Source organism: Dryobates pubescens, chromosome Z (genome assembly GCF_014839835.1).
Source record: "Dryobates pubescens isolate bDryPub1 chromosome Z, bDryPub1.pri, whole genome shotgun sequence".
Taxonomy (NCBI): domain Eukaryota; kingdom Metazoa; phylum Chordata; class Aves; order Piciformes; family Picidae; genus Dryobates; species Dryobates pubescens.
In genome coordinates, this window is record NC_071657.1 from 43,613,687 (window position 1) to 43,635,850 (window position 22,164).

Below are 22,164 nucleotides of genomic sequence, written 5' to 3' on the forward strand. Positions count from 1 at the left end.
GGGTCTGCTCCATGAGTTTACCAGGTACAGAGGTGAGACTGACTTGCCTATAGTTCCCTGGATTATCCTTCTTTCCCTTTTTGAAAATGAAGGTTCCCTTGTCCAGTCAGTGGGGACTTCACCAGACTGCCATGACTTTTGGAATATAATAGAGAGCAGTTTAGTGACCTCATCCACCAGTTCTCTCATCACCTGTGGGTGTATCCCATCGGGTCCCTTGGACTTGTACACTCTCAAGTTCTTCAGATGGTCACAAACCTGATGTTCACTCACCTTGGGCAGTTCCTTCTTCCAGCCCCTGTAATTATCTTCTTTGATTTTTGAGAGTGTGGCTGGAGCCCTCGTCAGTGAAGACTGAGGCAAAGAAGTCATTGAGAACCTCAGCTTTCTACATATCACTTGTCACCAGTTCTCCTCTTTCCTTTCTGCAGGAGCCTACACCTTCCTTAGTCTTCCTTTGGCCATTAAGGTACTTGTAGAAACTTATGCTGTTCCCCTTGATCTCCCTGGCTAGATTTAATTCTAACTGAGCTTTAGTTCTTCTAACCAGGTCTCTTGCTGCTCATGCAGCTTCCTTATATGCCTCATTCCAGCTGTCCTTTCTTCTACTGCTTCTAGAGTTTCTTTTTATGTGACAGCATGTCCAGGAGCTCATTGATCTTCCAGGCAGGTCTCCTAGCATTCTTTCCTGCCTTCCTCTTTGTCAGTATACTTTGCTCATGGGCACAGAGAAGGTGATCTTTGAACATGGACCAGCTGTCCTGGGCCTCCCTTCCCTCTAAGGCTTTGCCCCATGATACTTTGGCCAGCAGATCCCTGAACCAATCAAAGTCTGCATGCCTAAAGTCCTGGGTTTTAAGCTTGGAATACATCCTCCTAGATGCCCTGAGGATCTTAAATTCTGTTGCTTCATGGTCACTGCAGCCAAGGCTGTCCCTGAGCTTCATATTGGTCACCAGCCCTTCCCTGTTAGTGAGAACAAGGTCCAGCATGGCACCTTTTCTCATTGGTTCCTCCACCATTTGGAAGAGGAAGTTGTCATCTATGCATTCCAGGAACATCCTGGATTGCTGGTGCCTTGCTGTGTTGTCCCTCCAGCAGATGTCAGGGTGGTTGAAATTCCCCATGAGGACCAGGGCCTGTGAACACAAAGCCACTTCTATCTGCTTATGTAGGGCCTCACCTGCTTGGTTCTGCTGGTCATGTGGCTTGTAGCACACCCCTACAGTAACATCACCTTCCCCTCTCTTCCCTTTAATCTTAACCCCTATGCTCTCAACCAGCTCATCATCCTTCCCCAGGTGGAGCTCTACTGATTCCAGATAGTCATTGATATGGAGTGCAACACCCCCGCCTCTCCTTCCCTGCCTGTCCTTCCTAAAGAGCTTGTATCCATCTATCCCTATGTTCCAGTCATGGGAATCATCCCACCAAGTTTCAGTAATAGCCACTATGTCATGGCTTTCCAGCAGCACAGTGGCCCTTAATTCATCCTGTTTGTTGCCCAAGCTGTGTGCATTTGCATAGAGGTACTTCAGCTGGGCTGGCCCTGGTGCCCTTTTAGGTGAATACCCCTTGATTCCCTTGGGGTGTTTTGGTGCATTGTCTTTGAGAACCCTGCATCCCTCTTCATTTTCTCAGCAACCAGCACTTGGAGGAAAAGCATGATCCCCACATTATATATAGTTCTTATAAAAGATGAGAATAAATTAACTGAAGTATAGACAGGAAAACTTGTAAAAATACCAATCTTGTGTGTGGTTTCCTTTTCTAGCTAACTTGTGCTTGTTTTATCTCAGTCATGAGGTTTACTTAGTAATGCTATTATTTTATATATCGATTTTGAGCTGTTTTATCCTCATTGAATCACTTTCATGGATTGATTGTATTTTTTTTTTCATACAGCCTTCCAGTAGCCTGGGCAAGTATAGTTTGCCAAAATTTCGATTTCTGTGTTGCTGAGACTCCTAAGTACTTGTCTCCCTCTTGTGTTTAATGTAAAAATTGCAGTCTGCTCTCAAACCTGAAGGACCATGAGCTTATGTTTTGCTGAAACTTGTAGTCAGTCAAAATATCGCACTATTTGAAGGAGTTTAAACATCTCTAAAGTATTGTGAAATACCTGCTACTCAGGTGTTTCACAGGTATTTACCTGCCACTTCACTGAATCCTGAACAGGTGAGAACAGGTGAACAAATTATTTGCAGATAGATAAGATAACTTAGTTTTTACTCCAGTGTGTTGATTTAATGCATGGATACTTTGCACAACTTAAGTCTGTTTGAAATTACTTCCAAAGAGTAACTACTTCCACAGGCTTATTTTTTGGTATTCTAAGTGCTTGCATGCACCCAGTCACTGAAGATCAGACTAGATTTTCAGTTATGTAGACCAGAATATCAGAGGTTGTAATCAAGCTTTGAAATAATAAAACTAAATAACAGACTACAGGGCTAGCCTTACAGGTGGGTAAGCCTTCAGATCTGGCTATGATTGTACTTTCACACCATATTGTTCTTTGTTCTCATTAATTACCCTTAGTTATTCTCTCTGCACATTTCTTTTTTAAATCATATTGTTATATGTTCCTATGGTAGTAAGTTTATTCAACGTGTCAAAATTGTTTAAACTGTTTAAACAATTAAATCTAATGTTGGCTTAGCAGGAAGAGTATTCTTATATACTTCACTGTTTCTCTTCATTTCATTTCTCCTCTCCTCTCCTCTCCGAACCTCTCCTCTCCTCTCCGAACCTCTCCTCTCCTCTCCTCTCCTCTCCTCTCCTCTCCGAACCTCTCCGAACCTCTCCTCTCCGAACCTCTCCTCTCCGAACCTCTCCGAACCTCTCCTCTCCAAACCTCTCCGAACCTCTCCTCTCCTCTCCGAACCTCTCCTCTCCGAACCTCTCCTCTCCTCTCCGAACCTCTCCTCTCCTCTCCGAACCTCTCCGAACCTCTCCTCTCCTCTCCGAACCTCTCCTCTCCTCTCCTCTCCTCTCCGAACCTCTCCTCTCCTCTCCTCTCCGAACCTCTCCTCTCCTCTCCTCTCCGAACCTCTCCGAACCTCTCCTCTCCTCTCCTCTCCGAACCTCTCCTCTCCTCTCCTCTCCTCTCCTCTCCGAACCTCTCCTCTCCTCTCCGAACCTCTCCTCTCCGAACCTCTCCTCTCCGAACCTCTCCTCTCCTCTCCTCTCCTCTCCTCTCCTCTCCTCTCCGAACCTCTCCTCTCCTCTCCTCTCCTCTCCGAACCTCTCCTCTCCTCTCCTCTCCGAACCTCTCCTCTCCTCTCCGAACCTCTCCTCTCCGAACCTCTCCTCTCCTCTCCTCTCCGAACCTCTCCGAACCTCTCCTCTCCTCTCCGAACCTCTCCTCTCCGAACCTCTCCTCTCCGAACCTCTCCGAACCTCTCCTCTCCTCTCCGAACCTCTCCTCTCCTCTCCGAACCTCTCCTCTCCTCTCCGAACCTCTCCGAACCTCTCCTCTCCGAACCTCTCCTCTCCTCTCCGAACCTCTCCTCTCCAAACCTCTCCTCTCCAAACCTCTCCTCTCCTCTCCAAACCTCTCCTCTCCTCTCCAAACCTCTCCTCTCCAAACCTCTCCTCTCCTCTCCTCTCCTCTCCTCTCCTCTCCAAACCTCTCCTCTCCTCTCCTCTCCTCTCCTCTCCTCTCCTCTCCTCTCCAAACCTCTCCTCTCCTCTCCTCTCCAAACCTCTCCTCTCCTCTCCTCTCCTCTCCTCTCCTCTCCTCTCCTCTCCTCTCCTCTCCTCTCCTCTCCTCTCCTCTCCTCTCCTCTCCTCTCCTCTCCTCTCCTCTCCTCTCCTCTCCTCTCCTCTCCTCTCCTCTCCAAACCTCTCCTCTCCTCTCCTCTCCAAACCTCTCCTCTCCTCTCCTCTCCTCTCCTCTCCTCTCCTCTCCAAACCTCTCCTCTCCTCTCCAAACCTCTCCTCTCCAAACCTCTCCTCTCCAAACCTCTCCTCTCCTCTCCTCTCCTCTCCTCTCCTCTCCTCTCCTCTCCTCTCCTCTCCTCTCCTCTCCTCTCCTCTCCTCTCCTCTCCTCTCCTCTCCTCTCCTCTCCTCTCCTCTCCTCTCCTCTCCTCTCCTCTCCTCTCCTCTCCTCTCCTCTCCTCTCCTCTCCAAACCTCTCCTCTCCAAACCTCCTCTCCTCCTCTCCAAACCTCTCCTCTCCAAACCTCTCCTCTCCTCTCCAAACCTCTCCTCTCCAAACCTCTCCTCTCCTCTCCAAACCTCTCCTCTCCAAACCTCTCCTCTCCAAACCTCTCCTCTCCAAACCTCTCCTCTCCAAACCTCTCCTCTCCTCTCCAAACCTCTCCTCTCCTCTCCAAACCTCTCCTCTCCTCTCCAAACCTCTCCTCTCCTCTCCTCTCCAAACCTCTCCTCTCCAAACCTCTCCTCTCCAAACCTCTCCTCTCCAAACCTCTCCTCTCCTCTCCAAACCTCTCCTCTCCAAACCTCTCCTCTCCTCTCCAAACCTCTCCTCTCCAAACCTCTCCTCTCCAAACCTCTCCTCTCCAAACCTCTCCTCTCCTCTCCAAACCTCTCCTCTCCTCTCCAAACCTCTCCTCTCCTCTCCAAACCTCTCCTCTCCTCTCCTCTCCAAACCTCTCCTCTCCAAACCTCTCCAAACCTCTCCTCTCCAAAGCTCTCCTCTCCTCTCCTCTCCAAACCTCTCCTCTCCAAACCTCTCCTCTCCAAACCTCTCCTCTCCTCTCCAAACCTCTCCTCTCCAAACCTCTCCTCTCCAAACCTCTCCTCTCCTCTCTAAACCTCTCCAAACCTCTCCTCTCCTCTCCAAACCTCTCCTCTCCTCTCCAAACCTCTCCTCTCCTCTCCGAACCTCTCCTCTCCTCTCCTCTCCAAACCTCTCCTCTCCAAACCTCTCCTCTCCTCTCTGAACCTCTCCTCTCCGAACCTCTCCTCTCCTCTCCGAACCTCTCCTCTCCGAACCTTTCCGAACCTCTCCGAACCTCTCCTCTCCGAACCTCTCCTCTCCTCTCCTCTCCGAACCTCTCCTCTCCAAACCTCTCCTCTCCTCTCCAAACCTCTCCTCTCCTCTCCGAACCTCTCCTCTCCTCTCCTCTCCTCTCCTCACCTCTCCTCACCTCTCCTCTCCGAACCTCTCCGAACCTCTCCGAACCTCTCCTCTCCTCTCCTCTCCTCTCCTCTCCGAACCTCTCCTCTCCGAACCTCTCCGAACCTCTCCGAACCTCTCCTCTCCGAACCTCTCCTCTCCGAACCTCTCCTCTCCGAACCTCTCCTCTCCGAACCTCTCCTCTCCTCTCCGAACCTCTCCTCTCCTCTCCTCTCCGAACCTCTCCTCTCCGAACCTCTCCGAACCTCTCCGAACCTCTCCTCTCCGAACCTCTCCTCTCCGAACCTTTCCGAACCTCTCCGAACCTCTCCTCTCTGAACTTCTCCTCTCTGAACCTCTCCTCTCCGAACCGAACCGAACCTCTCCGAACCTCTCCTCTCCTCTCCTCTCCTCTCCTCTCCTCTCCTCTCCTCTCCTCTCCTCTCCTCTCCTCTCCGAACCTCTCCTCTCCGAACCTCTCCTCTCCTCTCCTCTCCTCTCCGAACCTCTCCTCTCCTCTCCTCTCCGAACCTCTCCTCTCCTCTCCGAACCTCTCCTCTCCGAACCTCTCCTCTCCGAACCTCTCCGAACCTCTCCTCTCCTCTCCGAACCTCTCCTCTCCTCTCCGAACCTCTCCGAACCTCTCCTCTCCGAACCTCTCCTCTCCTCTCCGAACCTCTCCTCTCCAAACCTCTCCTCTCCAAACCTCTCCTCTCCAAACCTCTCCTCTCCTCTCCAAACCTCTCCTCTCCTCTCCAAACCTCTCCTCTCCAAACCTCTCCTCTCCTCTCCTCTCCTCTCCTCTCCTCTCCTCTCCAAACCTCTCCTCTCCTCTCCTCTCCTCTCCTCTCCTCTCCTCTCCTCTCCTCTCCTCTCCTCTCCTCTCCTCTCCTCTCCTCTCCTCTCCTCTCCTCTCCTCTCCTCTCCTCTCCTCTCCTCTCCTCTCCTCTCCTCTCCTCTCCTCTCCTCTCCTCTCCTCTCCTCTCCTCTCCTCTCCTCTCCTCTCCAAACCTCTCCTCTCCTCTCCTCTCCAAACCTCTCCTCTCCAAACCTCTCCTCTCCTCTCCTCTCCTCTCCTCTCCTCTCCTCTCCTCTCCTCTCCTCTCCTCTCCTCTCCTCTCCTCTCCTCTCCTCTCCTCTCCTCTCCTCTCCTCTCCTCTCCTCTCCTCTCCTCTCCTCTCCTCTCCTCTCCTCTCCTCTCCTCTCCTCTCCTCTCCTCTCCTCTCCTCTCCTCTCCTCTCCTCTCCTCTCCTCTCCTCTCCTCTCCTCTCCTCTCCTCTCCAAACCTCTCCTCTCCTCTCCAAACCTCTCCTCTCCTCTCCAAACCTCTCCTCTCCAAACCTCTCCTCTCCAAACCTCTCCTCTCCTCTCCAAACCTCTCCTCTCCAAACCTCTCCTCTCCTCTCCAAACCTCTCCTCTCCAAACCTCTCCTCTCCAAACCTCTCCTCTCCAAACCTCTCCTCTCCTCTCCAAACCTCTCCTCTGCTCTCCAAACCTCTCCTCTCCTCTCCAAACCTCTCCTCTCCTCTCCTCTCCAAACCTCTCCTCTCCAAACCTCTCCTCTCCAAACCTCTCCTCTCCAAACCTCTCCTCTCCTCTCCAAACCTCTCCTCTCCAAACCTCTCCTCTCCTCTCCAAACCTCTCCTCTCCAAACCTCTCCTCTCCAAACCTCTCCTCTCCAAACCTCTCCTCTCCTCTCCAAACCTCTCCTCTGCTCTCCAAACCTCTCCTCTCCTCTCCAAACCTCTCCTCTCCTCTCCTCTCCAAACCTCTCCTCTCCAAACCTCTCCAAACCTCTCCTCTCCAAAGCTCTCCTCTCCTCTCCTCTCCAAACCTCTCCTCTCCAAACCTCTCCTCTCCAAACCTCTCCTCTCCTCTCCAAACCTCTCCTCTCCAAACCTCTCCTCTCCAAACCTCTCCTCTCCTCTCTAAACCTCTCCAAACCTCTCCTCTCCTCTCCAAACCTCTCCTCTCCTCTCCAAACCTCTCCTCTCCTCTCCAAACCTCTCCTCTCCTCTCCTCTCCAAACCTCTCCTCTCCAAACCTCTCCTCTCCTCTCTGAACCTCTCCTCTCCGAACCTCTCCTCTCCTCTCCGAACCTCTCCTCTCCGAACCTTTCCGAACCTCTCCGAACCTCTCCTCTCCGAACCTCTCCTCTCCTCTCCTCTCCGAACCTCTCCTCTCCAAACCTCTCCTCTCCTCTCCAAACCTCTCCTCTCCTCTCCGAACCTCTCCTCTCCTCTCCTCTCCTCACCTCTCCTCACCTCTCCTCTCCGAACCTCTCCGAACCTCTCCGAACCTCTCCTCTCCTCTCCTCTCCTCTCCTCTCCGAACCTCTCCTCTCCGAACCTCTCCGAACCTCTCCGAACCTCTCCTCTCCGAACCTCTCCGAACCTCTCCTCTCCGAACCTCTCCTCTCCGAACCTCTCCTCTCCGAACCTCTCCTCTCCTCTCCGAACCTCTCCTCTCCTCTCCTCTCCGAACCTCTCCTCTCCGAACCTCTCCGAACCTCTCCGAACCTCTCCTCTCCGAACCTCTCCTCTCCGAACCTTTCCGAACCTCTCCGAACCTCTCCTCTCTGAACTTCTCCTCTCTGAACCTCTCCTCTCCGAACCGAACCGAACCTCTCCGAACCTCTCCTCTCCTCTCCTCTCCTCTCCGAACCTCTCCTCTCCGAACCTCTCCTCTCCGAACCTCTCTGAACCTCTCCTCTCCGAACATCTCCTCTCCGAACCTCTCCTCTCCGAACCTCTCCTCTCCTCTCCGAACCTCTCCTCTCCGAACCTCTCCGAACCTCTCCAAACCTCTCCTCTCCGAAACTCTCCGAACCTCTCCGAACCTCTCCTCTCCGAACCTCTCCGAACCTCTCCGAACCTCTCCTCTCCGAACCTCTCCTCACCTCTCCTCTCCGAACCTCTCCTCTCCTCCTCTCCTCTTTTTTTTTTTTTCTTGTAATCATCTAAATTATTGTAGGTTTTTTTTTTTTTTTTTTTTTTTTTTAAATGAGCTTCTCAGGTAAGTTGGCATCTGATTCTGTATGGTGGAAAGAGGCTTGTGTTGAAGATGAGTTTATGAGCTTGTTTTCTTACTCAGCTTTAGGACTAGATGACGTGATTGGAAACTTTGAGGTTGGCAAAGAATTTGATGCACTACTTATCAACACAAAGGCTTCAGACAGCCCTTTTGACTTGTTCTCTGCTGATAATTTTGAGGTAATCAGAACATGATTCATGATCTCAAAGTTTCTGGAAGTGAAATGGGGAAGGTCCACAGTACAGCCAGAATTCTGGGGAGTCACTGCAGTAACAGCAGTACTACATCATTACTGCCTGTGTTTTGTGCCAAAATGTTCAGTGGTTGGTTGTTTTGGATCCTGCTGTCCCCAGTGACAGTTCTACATCCTCATGTGCAAAATGCTTGCAACATTTTTTTAATGCATTTTTATTAGCCCAAGATAACAACTAGAGTTAGCTATTTGCAGTGACAAATGGAATCCAAGAAAAAGCAGTTTAGTTTTAATTAACACTTTGAGTTCAATCTCAAAAATGGTAACCTGTTCCCCAATAAAGGCTCGGTTTCCTTAATTGCACTGATGTTGTAAATTTAAACAAAAGCTCAAGATAGCTGATCTGAATCAAAAGCACAGTTTTAATGCAAACAAATAAACAGTTTTGGCACTATGCAATGGGTATCCCTTCTCATCCAATCTTTTATGATTAAAAAAAAGTAATGAATGCAGCTGAATTTACTGTTGGGACAGACTATCACCATATCTATTTTGAATGTTGCCATTTAATTAGAAATGCAGGCATAAGTGATGAGGCAACTGTTCTTTAATCCATTTTGGACACAATAATCTGAATTCGAACTAATTCTTTAAATGAAAAATCTTCTTCCTAATTCAAGTAATTCTGGAAAACCCCCACATTTTCCACTATAAGTGCAAACCTTTTCAGTTAACAGTTCTTAGAACTATAATAGCATAAAATCTTAAGTCTTCCTTTTCAATATGTAAATGAATTTAAGAACTCTAAAAAAGAAGTGGAAGTTTTGTGGTTCAGGCATATATTTATTTATACTGTTAGACTTGCGAAGCACTTTATTCCTGAAACCTACGGCATCCTTACCAAAAGTACAAATAAAGTTTTGATTTTACCATTAGCAGAAATATTTGGGAAAATTATCAGTTCTTTCAAACTTCAGATAATTATAATCTGAGATAGCAGATACTGCTTTCTGAATTTGGTTTTCTCCCATTTTTTTATAGGATGCTCTTCAGAAGTTCCTATATCTAGGTATGTTCTCAGCCTACATAAAGTATTCTTCTTGTGTCGTACATCAAAATATGCCTAAATTACTGTGGGGGGTTAATAATACATTTATTTATATGTGATTAAATAAATGTGTGTTTAAACCAATTACATATATTTATTTACATTTTATATAAACATGAAGATGCTACCATTTATTAATATTAATTTTATTTACATTAATTAAATATACATTTACCTACATTTATTAACACTTGCCTATGAACACTGAGTAACATTTATGTAGTTTAACTTTTGTTCTTTGGGATATAGTTGCAACAAGATTGTTAGACTTGTTACCACACCTGCCTTTATCTACAGTATGATCTAAATCATATTTCACAGTAAAGTACTACTGACCTGCTGATCACCAGCTCAGAACCAGTTCAGCTCAGAGCACTTCTGCAGAACAGTTGCCATTCTGGACTTTTTTCCTCCCAGACAAAATAGATGGCCTTTAAAACAAACAAAACCCAACCCAAACAATCCCAGCCCCCAAAGAAAACAGATATTATTCATAGGTCATTGTCTGGACTAAGAACTGTGCTGCCTATTTTGCTGCTTTGTAGAGCTAGCTCTGGCCATATTTGTGCCATTTTTTAATTAGGCTTTTGCCTTTTAGAGGAGCTGGCTGAGGTAAGCCAGCTTTACTGCTGCCTGGTACCTGACTTAGTTTAGATGCCATTTAACAGAGTGTTTTCTGTACAAATAGATAACATTTTCAGGGTTTGAATCTACAAAGCATGTAAAAAATGTATGACATCACTGCAGTGCTTGAATGCCATTTATTTCTTTAGAAAAGCATGAGTGGTTTAATCATCCAGTGGTCTTTGTGGTATCATGACTATTTCTCTCTAAATAATTTTTTTAGCCCTAGTCACTACAAATTATATATTCCAAAACTGATTTTGTAGATTGCATCATTTAAATCAGTGCATAGATTTATAATCAAATCTCTGTTTTGGCCATGTTATTTCAGGTGATGATCGGAATATTTCTGAAGTATATGTGGCTGGAAAGCAAGTGGTCCCTTTTTCAAGTTCAGTATAAGTCTGTTTCTTTTTGCAAATTACTCTGGTGATCATTTGGCATTTGAAAACGATTGATTAAATGCAGTGCCTGATCATCAGGAATGATACCTTTGTTTTGTTTAATGTTTTAAAACTTGCAGACATTGGAAATTTTGTCAGACCTTTCAAGAATTACTTTACCAAAATTGCCACAGTTCTAGATGAAATGGATATTTAAATTTCTCTGTGAAAATAGCATGTGTGCATTTGATAAGCACCTTAATTAAAGAGGACACCCACTTGTCATTATAATAGCAGCATGGGAAGCATTAGCAGGAGCAACAAAACTTTCATTGTCTTTAACACAACTAAATTTTTATAAAAGCTAGTGATAGTAAATGGATTTTGCAGATAATGAGTATCACGGAAGAATGCAATTTCTGTAATACAAACGCCAAGTATGGAAAAATCAGTGATATTTTGGGGCATTTAGAAATTTTTTTCAGTTTCCTTTTGGAGCTCTTTTTTTTTTTTAAGTAATAATTTTATTTAAAACATTTTTGAAAGCAAAATTAGGTAAGAATGCTGTATTTAAAAATAATCAAGAGTCTTTATTGTCAAAGGGTTCAGATTTGTCATTCCTAGACAGACAGTAAAGAAGTGATGGAAGAACCAGATAAGAAACATTGGTATCAGTCACAGCACGATGGGCTGGGAGAGAATTGCTGCATTGTTCTGTGATGCTGTCAACTGAAATTGTATTTCCTGAGATTTTTCTCCCTAAGTCTGTAAGTGGTTAGCCTGATCTATCCTCTGAGCAGGCTACTCAATGTCAAAAAGAAGGAAGAGATTTTTTTCCAGACTAGAGAGAGTGCTTCATCTAGCTCAGCCTCCTGCAGAACCTTCCCAAGCTTATTTGCTCCCAACTGGACACTGTCACCTTTGGCTTGAGGTAGAAATTGTTGCTGGAAAAAGCAGCTCAACTCCAACATGCTCTTTTGTGCCTTTCAACATGGCAACCATAATTACAGGCCTCTACAATTCCAGGTGAAGAATAAAAAAAGCCCTTTTGTTAAAGCCTATTGCTTTTTCAGAGATTTCTGCCTCCTTTTTTTTTTTTTTTTTTTTTTTTTTTTTTAAAGATAGTTTGAAGAAGGGATTTCTTCTTGTTTCTTTATTATGTTTTGCAACACAAAGAATGTAAGAAGAATGTAAGCTCTAATTTCAGTGTCATTAGAGACAATATTGTATTAAGTTAGTACAAATGTGTTGAATATGGTTTTAAGATCTGCCTCAGACTTCTTTAATTACACTGAGTTTTGTTTCACACTTGTATCTGACTGCCTGGTGATACAAAGGCACAGGACTTCTCTTGGTACACAAAACAAGGGGGTCACTGCACCAAAGGCTCACTTTGTGTCTGCTTCCAAAACAGTGCTTGGCTCAACTCTGATTTTAAAAGCATTTTCAGAGCTTATGTCTTTTTAAGGTCACATGCATGTGAGACAGTATATTGTCAAGTAGAAATGTATAAGCTAGCTCCAATACTTAAAGCAGTCTAGTCTTTTAGTTAGTGTTTTTTTGTTGTTCGTTTTTTCTTAAAAAATTGAACAGCAGGGGATATTGGCATGCAGACACCACCCAAGTGCATCTATGTGGTTGCTCATTGAGAGCTAACTCAGGTGTCTTCACAGGGCACTGCACTGTGCCAAGTATTTGTCAAGGGACAGCTTCCATATCTGTTATATTCAATAGTTCCTTAGGAATCATGACTTAAAGATTAAGATTTCTACATTCCATCAGTGTGGAATATAAGCATTTTGTTTAGCATCTGTCCCAATCACCTATACAGCAGCACCATTGCTTGGCAAATATAGTCCTCAGCTCTTAAGCCTGGTTTCCTGATCAAGGGAGCATTTTTCATCATGAGTTCTGACATGAATCTAATTGTCCAGATTTTACATCCTGAAACCAAAGATCTGTGAGACACATGTTTTAATCCTCCCAGTTACTATTTGAAATGATTTTTAAAGTGTTGCATGGTTTTCAGCTTTGGCTTTTCTGCAAGAATATTTTTCAAGGTGGAGAAAGATTGCACAGCCTTGTGTAGTGTATGTTTGTGCCCTACTTCATCACTTCCAAAGCTATGAATGAAATCAGCACTTTAGTGGTAGTCTGAACTGCTTCTTACTTCATTGTTTTCCTGTGATTCCTGTGATTCCTGTGATTTTGAAATATTGTAAAAAATGAGATTCAGCATTTCTTCTTAAAAGATATTTACAGGAAGAGGGGTTGCTTATTTGCTAACTCAGAATAAAGAAGTTTAACACTGTAATACAAAGGGACTCCCTATGATAACTGCTCCCAGCGAGCTTTGTATCTGAATATTGGCTACATCACGGACAGTTGAATACTTACTGTATTCAGACACAAGGTAGGAACTCAACTTTCTGATTGTAGCTTTACTAGTGTACTTAGTACTTAGTAGTAGTGTACTTAGACACTATGCAGACCTAGAAATAGAGAATCAGCTTTTTAAGGATCTGACCTGGAGGAAGAGCTTGGCCTACATGTGGTGCTGTGAGCTGCCTGCAGTGCCTAAGCCTGGGAGGAGCAAGGACCAAGATGGAAAGCATTATACAAAATGCTAAGGTGTAAAGGAAATGCTTTCCTTAGGGGTAAAGGAAAGAAGCCTGAATTTGATGTGAGAGTAAGCTATTGGAGGAATTAATATAACAACTAAACTGGGAAGTACTTTCAACACCAGCATCATAAAGAGAATTGAATGGAGAAAGACGAATGCCAGGAAAAAAAGTTGAAGTCCTCTGAATTAGGCCCAGATCTTGTTCAGTGGACGATGGTAATTTCAGGGTTTTAGAAGATACAGAGAATGTAGAAGCCAACCTTCTCTGAAGCATTTTTTGGAAAGTCATAATTCCCCTGTGAAGCTTTGATCCTTGGGACTCTACTTGGTGCAGTAGGGGAGGATCAGTAGATGGAAGTAGTTGTTGTTGAGACTTGTACTTCATCACTATTTGCTCCTTAAGACTACAAGTAGCCTGTTTCTTTGGATAAATGTCCCCACTGCAAATGCAGTGTGAAGCAGGCCAAATAGTTGATTTAGACTCTTAATGTCACTTTAAGAGGCTAGAGTATATCTGGCACGTAGCTGAGCCTCCAGTGCAGTTTCCTCTGAAGTTTCCACTCTGCAAGCTGAACAAAGGTTCAATAAGGAAGAGTGATTGGGAATTTGCTTTAGAACAGCACTACAGTCTCAGACCAAAATGCCAATGAAGGCTATTGTACTATTCCCACTCCATCCTTACTGTCACAGAACTTAGTATCTAAAGACAAATTAAAGCAACAAGCAACCTCTTTCCCACTTCCTCCCTCTTCTGGGAAAACAAGGAAAGGAAAAAAGAAAATAAAAAGAAAGGAAGAGAAAAGAGAAAAAAAAATAAAAGCAAAGAAAAAAGGAAAGGAAAAGAAAAGAGAAAAGAAAAAGGAAAATAAAAGATAAAAGAAAACAGAAAGAAAAGAAAAGAAAGTAAAAACCAGGCAACCAAACACTAACATAAAACCTCTGGAAAAATGTACACACAACTGTTCCCAGATGTCATTCCACATTAGTGCTCTTTCCAGATTGTGTATGGGATATTTGCTTCTTAATGTGCCTTTGTGTTTAATGTTAGCACACTGCTCAGACGAGGCAAAGATAAAGGTATTTTTGTGGAAAACTTTCTGGTTGGAAAAGTACACTTAATGTAGTTTGTGCTCAGATGAGCACTTATTTATTATAATATATTTGAATTACAGTTATATGTTGATGTCTGTGCCACTTCAGATTTTGATTACTAGAGAAATGCTAGTAAGTATTGCCTATGCATTATGCAGCATTATTTCAGTTATTCGTATTTGCAAGTATAGTTCTGCACTTTAAAATATTTCCTTGGCCTAATGTTTATATTTATTCTGTGGGGTTTGTTCAATCAGCCTTATAGACGGGGAATAGAATAGAATAGAATAGAATAGAATAGAATAGAATAGAATAGAATAGAATAGAATAGAATTAACCAGGTTGGAAAAGACCTTTGAGATCATCGAGTCCAGCCTATCACCCAACACTATCTAATCAAGTGAACCATGGGAGCAAGCGCCCCATCCAGTCTCTTCCTAAAGACCACCAGGGATAGTGACTCCACCACCCCCCTGGGCAGCCCATTCCAAAGACTAACAGTGCTTTCTGTGAAGAACTTTCTCCTCACCTTGAGCCTAAACTTCCCCTGGTGCAGCTTGAGACTGTGTCCTCTTATTCTGATGCTGGTTGCCTGGGAGAAGAGACCAACCCCCACCTGGCTACAACCTCCCTTTAGGTAGTTATAGAGAGCAATAAGGCCTCCCCTGAGCCTCCTCTTCTCCAGGCTAAGCAACCACAGCTCCCTCAGCCTCTCCTCATAGGGCTTGTGCTCCAAACCCCTCACCAGCTTTTTTGTCCTTCTCTGGACACCTTCCAGCAACTCAACATCTTTCCTAAGATGAGAGGCCCAGAACTGGACGCAGGACTCAAGGTGTGGCCTAACCAGTGCTGAATACTGGGGCACAATGACTTCTCTGTGCCCGGTGGCCACACTATTCTTGATGCATGCCAGGATGCCATTGGCCTTCTTGGCCACCTGGGAACACTGCTGGCTTATGTTCAGCTGGCTGTCAATCAGTGCCCCCAGGTCCCTTTCTGTTTGGCTGCTCTCCAGCCATTCCGACCACAGACCTGTAGCACTGCGTAGGGTTGTTGTGGCCAAAGTGCAGCACCCGGCACTTGGACTTGTTGGACTCCTCCATCTGTCCAGCCTGTCAAGTTCCCTCTGCAGAGCTCTTCTACTCTCTAACCAATCACCATCTGCTCCCAAGTTAGTGTCATATGCAAATTTATTGATGATGGACTCAATCTCCTCATCCAGATCATTAATAATGGTATTGAACAGGATTGGGCCCAGCACTGATCCCTGGGAGACACCACTAGTGCCTGGCTGCCAGATGGATGTGGCACCATTCACCACCACTCTCTGGGCTTATCTCCTCAGCCAGTTCCTAACTCCAGCACAGAGTGCTGCTGTCCAAGCCATGGGCTGACAGCTTGGCCAGGAGTTTGCTGTGGGGGACAGTGTCAAAGGCCTTGCTGAAGTCCAGGTAGACTACATCCACAGCCTTCCTCACATCCACCAGGCAGTCACCTGATCATAGAAGGAGATCAGGTTGGTCAGGCAGGACCTGCCCTTCCTAAATCCATGCTGGCTGGGCCTGATCCCTTGGCCATCCTGTAAGTGCTGTGTGACTGCACTCAAGATGACCTGTTCCATAATCTTGCCTGGCACTGAGGTCAGGCTGACAGGCCAATAATTCCCTGGCTCATCCAACCAGCCCTTCTTGTGGATGAGCATCACGATGGCCAGCTTCCAGTCTTCTGGGATCCCTCTAGTGTGCCAAGACTGCTGAAAAATGATGGAGAGTGGCTTGGCCAGCTCATCTGCCAGCTCTCTCAGCACCCTAGGATGGATCCTATCCGGTCCCATGGACTTGTGGGGACCCAAGTGGTTAAGGAGGTCTCTAATTACTTCCTCCTGGATCACAGGGGAACTCTACTGCTCCCTGACTCCATCTGCCAGCTCAGGAAGCCAGTTGTCCAGAAGACAACCTATCTTGCTATTAAAAATTGAAGCAAAGAAGGTGTTAAGTACCTCTGCCTTTTCCTCATCTTTTGTTACAATATTCCCCTCCGTGTCCACCAAGGAGTGGAGGTTGTCCTTGACCCTCCTCTTGCTATTAATATATTTGTAGAAGGATTTTTTGCTGTCCTTCACAGCAGAGGCCAGTCTAAGCTCTAAATGGGAAGAAGAATGGAAGTCCAGAGTGGAAGTTTTGTTGCTGCCCCTCTTAGCTTGATTGTGTATTGAAAACTCAATTATTTCATGGTTGCTGGATGCCAGACAGCCTTCAACCATCACATCTCCCACCAGCCCCTCCCTATTGGTAAAAAGAAGGTCAAGGAAAGCCTGATCCCTCGTAGGCTCACTCAGCAGCTGGGATAAGAAGCTGTCCTCCATACGCTCTAAAAAACCTTCTAGACTGCCTCCTCTCTGCTGTGTGGGAAAAGATTGTCTATTTGTTAACTGTACTGAAAATGTTCAGTTAAGTGAACTTTGGCAAGGAGCTTGGAATCGATGATCTCTAGAGGTCCCTTCCAATCCCTAACATTCTGTTATTTTGTGACTTCTTGTTGAAGAAAAACATGTCAAAATGACCGTGTTTAAAAGTCTGTGCCTGATTATTCATTTATGAATGAAGAAATTAAAATGTTTTTGTGAAAACTGATATGAATAGTATTGTTCTGATTTTAAAAAATTTGCAAATATATATTTTTAAACTTTTAATTATGATTATGCAATACAGATTAGCTAAAATATTTCATGCTAAACATGTTATACTTTTTTTCTCTTGCTGTTATACTGAGCAAACAAAATTGTAACAACTCTTGTTTATACGTTTAAAATTAATAAACAAGTCTTAAAAATTAAAAAGCCAAATTTCTTTCAAAGAGGATCCCAGTTAAAAATGGTAAAGATATTAACAATGATGCTCAGACAGGCTGTTCTAAAATACTTTTAGATTGTTTCCAAACACATCATAATTGGCAGCTTTTAAAATAGGTTTTGCATCAATTAGTGGTGCTGCTTTGTCTGCAGCCCTGTGTGTAGCAATGGTCAATTCATCTCTAAAATGATAGTATAGAAGTAGAAAGTACCTTTTTTAAGAGTTAAGAGATTTTGAAACATTGAGAAAGGACTGGCAAAAAAATTATTCATGAAGAGATTTTAAAAAGTGAGTAGCAGAATGTGGTGTAGAAAGAAGCTAGATCAGAAGAATGCTTGAAAACAAAATGACGCATCAGAGTTTTTAGTAGGGAAATGCTCAGAAAAGGCATGTTTTCAGGCAGTGTACTGTTGAATGAAGTACCTCATTCCTCCTGTAAGCAGATACTAAAGCAGTTACTTATATGCTTATCACTGTAAACCAAATTAATTGTATATAATCATAACATAACTACATAACAATTTTCAATCTTTCAACCTCTACTTCAAGACTTAAATAAAAATTACCTGTAACAATTCCAGAAGAAGCCTAACACAGGGGCATATTTTGCTTTATCTCCATGTGTCCTATGAACCATTTGGCATTAACTGGGCCACTGCCAGGAAGGAATCTCTGCTCCTGCATCCCCCAAACATCATCTGCTGTCATCTGTCTAGAGCTGTAGTGATAACTGAGTCTGACACAGGAACACGGCGTCTGGTGCGACTAGAGTAACTGCAAAGAAGCTGTTACAAAATTTTGTTTTGAAGTTATGCACACTGCAGAGAGCACAGCACGTTCCTATACCTAATAATGAACTTCTAGGTATGGGGAACTTTGGCTTAAAGTTGGGATTTTAAGCCCTTGTACTATATGTGCAATAACTTGTTGCACTTGTGCTCATCTGGACAGAGAAGCAAGGAAATTTGCAGTGCTCACTGTAGTAAAAACAGTCACAAGAACAACAAAAACAGTTCTTTGGAAGCATGAGGACATCAACAGTATTGATAATGATCTATTGTGTAAAGTCAATAGAATTGATAGTTTTTCTCAAAATGCTGAGCAATGGTTTTGGAGGTCAGTTTCCTGGAACTCCAGTGGAAATTCTTACCTGGGAAATGTCCTGAATCAGTGTGCTCCATGTAGCTTCTGCAGTGGCAGTCAGTTGTGTAGAAGTGAGTGCAATACTCATGTCTAGACTCACACTTCCTCCCCCAGTCATGACACAGAAGTATTTATTTGCTTTGATTGTGGATCTAGATTGTGGTCTCTCATCCAGCTGGTTTTAGTTTGAAAATTACTATGCTAAATGATTGGAGTTGGGAGAAGAGTAAGGATAAAAGACAATCTTGCATGCACCCACCCACTTATTACTTCCACTCAAAATACCTGTCCCATCAGTTAGATGTTGTTATGTTTGAACAGCTCTTAGACTCAGTGATTTGGCTTAATATCATGAATAGCTGGTAACAGGTAAACCCAACCAAAATCAGGATGTAAACTGTGAGCAGCTGATAAAAACATGTTATACCTTGATCAGCACTTAAGTCACTAAAGCCTTGCTTAGCCAAGTACTCCTAGGCATATTTAGGTACAAAATCTCCCTGGAAAGAAGCTTTCAGTAAAAGGGACCAGTGTTAGAGACAACTGAAGGCTTTGATCTCTGCATTCTGTCTGGCCTTGTGGCTTCGAAGCTGGATTGTGTGTTCATTTAACAGCTGTTGCTCATGAAACTTTTAAAAAGTGGTTGCATGTACTCCATAGCTGAGTAAGTCTGCAGCCCTTGCTTTAAGATGAACTTTCTTTTCCCAAAGGAGAGCTCTCATCTCACTGGACTAAGCTTTTTTGATTCTGAACCTTGGTGTTTGGTTTTGTTTGCTCATCACCTGTTGTGCATAGGCTCTGGTTCTTCTGTTTTTGAAAAAAAAGCCTAACTGGAGTTATTGTTGAATTTATCTTTCCTCTTGTAGTCGTGTAGTTTCAAGGAAGGACAATGTATGAGGAAAAACACTATGTGTGGTTTCCACTGTTCTGCTTGGTTTTGATAATGCTAAATGGGAAGTCATGTATTGTTAAAACAAAATAAAGAGGCCTTGTGTTTACATGAGCCCTCATCTGTTTCTGTGTTTGACTTTGAAGGAGAAAGACAGCAAGCTCCTACACTTGGTAACTGAACTCCAAGAGCAGGTGAGCAGGTTGAGAAGCATCAGGGAGTGTGCATCAGAGACAGACTGGTGGAGTTATGTCCTGGTTTCCCCAAAACATACTCAAACCATCAGTCAGAACTCATAATGGATGAGTCCTTGAGCAATCAAGTCTAGGAGAGAGGCATCCCTCCTCATGGCAGTGAGGTTGGAGTAGATGATCTCTAAGGTCCCTTCCAACCTAAGCCATTCTGTGATTCTATAATGAGGGTGAATGGAAACAGGTCCCTGCTTTGCACAGCAGGTGACTCCCATCATGGCCTCCTACACATTCCCAGCTGACCCTACATAACAGGTATGGGACTCTGGACTCTGAGAGACAGTCAAACAGTAACAAAGATGGAAATGATCCCAAGGAGCTACCAAAGGTAAGTCAATCAGCACCACATATCAAGACTTGTCTCTACCAAGAAAAAGAGAAGGGTTATGGTGGTGGTGATTCCCTTCTGAGAGGGACAGAGGGACTGATTTGCCATCCTGACCCATCCCACAGGGAAGTCTGCTATCTCCCTGGGACCCAAGTTAAGGATGTGGCAAGAGAGTTCCCCACCCTGGTGTGGCCCACTGACCTTCCAGGTAGGTAATGATGAACTAGAAAAAAGAAAACTGAGGGCTGTCAAGAGGGAATTCAGGGTCCTGGGTCAGCTGGTCTAGGGAGTGGGAGCACAAGTAATATTCTCCTTCATCCCCTCAGTAGACAGCTCATATAGATTGAGGAAGACCCACAAGATGAATTCTAGGACTAGTAAGAGATGTAAAGGTTGGTGTCTGTCTTGGACACAGAGACCATGAGATGGTGTTTTCTATTCTTAGTGAAGTCAGAAGGGAGTCAGTAGAACTACATCCTTGAACTTCTGGAAGGCAGACTTTGATTTGTTTAGGGGACTGGTTGGTGGCATCCCCTGGAAGATAGTCCTGAAGGAAAAGGGAGTCCAAGAAGGCTGGACATTCCTCAAGAGGGAAGTCTTCATGGCACAGGAACAAGCTGTCCCTGTACATCAGAAAATGAGCCAGCAGGGCAGAAGACCATCTTGGCTCAGCAGATAGCTTTGGGTAGAACTCAGGAAGAAGAGGAAAGTCTACTGGCTGTGGAAGTAGAGGTAGGCAACTCAGGAAGAGTGCAAGGCTCTTGCAAGGATATGTAGGGCGAAAATTAGCCAAAGTTCAACTACAACTCAATCTGGTCAGTGTCATTAAAGATAACAAAAAGTGGTTTTATAAATATCTCAGCAGTAAAAGAAGAGTTAGAGAGAACATCCATCCATTAGTGGATGCAGAAGGGAACGGGGTAACCAAAGAAAAAGGAAAGGCTGAGCTGCTGAACGGTTTCTTTGCCTCAGTATTTATCAGTGACACCAACTGCTTCTTGAGGGTTCAGCCACTGGAACTGGAAGACAGGGATGGGGAGCAGAAATCAGCCCCCATAGTCCAGGAGGAAATTATCAACAGCCTATTATGGCACTTAGATATGCACAAGTCTATGGGACCACCCAAGGGTACTTAAGGGGCTGGCAGATGTGCTCACCAAGCCACTCACCAGTCTACAGTCCTGGCTATCTGGGGAGGTCCCAGTTGACTGGAGGCTGGCAAATGTGATGCCCATCTACAAGAAGGGCCAGAAGGATGATCCAGGGAACTACAGGACTGTAGTCTGATCTCGGTGACAGGAAAGGTCATGGAGCAGGTCATCTTGAATGCCATCATGTGGCACACACAAGATAACCAGGTGATCAGTCCCAGTCAGCATGGGTTTATGAAGGGCAGGTCCTATCTGATTAATCTGATCTCTTTCTATAACAAGGTGACCTGCCTACTGGACACAGGAAGGGCTGTGGACATTGTCTACCTGGACTTTAGTAAAGCCTTTGACACTGTCTCCCACAGTTTTCTCCTTCAGAAATTCATAGCACAAGGCTTGCATAGGTGCACTCTGCACTGGATAAAAGCCTGTCTGGCTAGGCCCAAAGAGTGGTGGTGAATGGAGTTAAGTCTGGCTGGCGCCCAGTCACTAGTGGTGTCCCCCAGGGTTCCATACTGTGCCCTTTCCTCTATATCTTTATTACTGATCTGGATGCAGGGACTAAATGCACCCTTAGTAAGTTTGCAGATGACACCAAGCTGTGTGGCTATGTCAACCTGCTAGAGGGATCTGGACAGGTTAGACTGATGGGCCAAGGCTAATTGTATGAAGTTCAACAAGGCTAAGTGCCAGCTTCTGCACTTGGGTCACAACAACCTCATAGACCTCTATAGCTTACCTCATAGGTAAGCTATAGACTTGGGGATGTGTGGTTGGAAAACTGCAGCTTGGAGAGGAACCTGGCAGGTATTGGTTGACAGTTGACTGAACATGAGTCACTGGTGTGTCCTGAGTCATCAGTGGTCAAGAAAACCAATGGCATCCTGGCTTGTATAGAAACACTGTGGCCAGCATGAACAAGGTAGTGACCATCCTCTTGTACTCAGCATTGGTGAGTCCACATTTTGAGTATTGTGTTCAGTTCTGAGCCCCTCAGTATAGGAAAGATATTGAGGTGCTGGAGCGTGTCCAGAGAAAGCCAACAAGGTTCATGAAGGGCTTGAAGCACATGGCCTATGAGGAGCACCTGAGGGAGTAGGGGCAGTTCAGTCTAGAGAAGAGAAGGCTGAAGGGAAATCTTATTGCTCTCTATAGCAACCTGAAGGGAGGCTGGAGTGAGGAGGGAACAGTCTCTTCTCCTTGATGACAAGCAACAGGACTAGAGGAAATAGTTACAAACTGCATCAGGGGAGGTTTAGGCTAGATATTAGGAAATACTTCTTCACTGAAAGGGTTATTGTAGTGGTGTGATGCTTTAGCCCACATGCACTAACAATAAAGCACAGCTAAACTCAGTTGGAGAAGTGAATGGAAAGCTGTATTTTACAAGCAGAACTACACTCTA

The 22,164-nt window shown here is 44.8% G+C and overlaps 1 protein-coding gene across 1 annotated transcript in view; it reads left to right on the forward strand.

The window, feature by feature from the left end:
• Window positions 1-10,667, forward strand: part of GDA (guanine deaminase) — a 38,782-nt gene extending 28,115 nt beyond the window's left edge. The window contains exons 12-14 of the mRNA XM_054178814.1: window positions 8,183-8,301; window positions 9,357-9,384; window positions 10,379-10,667. Coding sequence (XP_054034789.1) covers window positions 8,183-8,301; window positions 9,357-9,384; window positions 10,379-10,449 — 218 coding nt within the window. The 3' untranslated portion in view covers window positions 10,450-10,667. The remainder of the gene's footprint in view (window positions 1-8,182; window positions 8,302-9,356; window positions 9,385-10,378) is intronic.
• The last annotated feature ends 11,497 nt before the right edge of the window (window positions 10,668-22,164 follow it).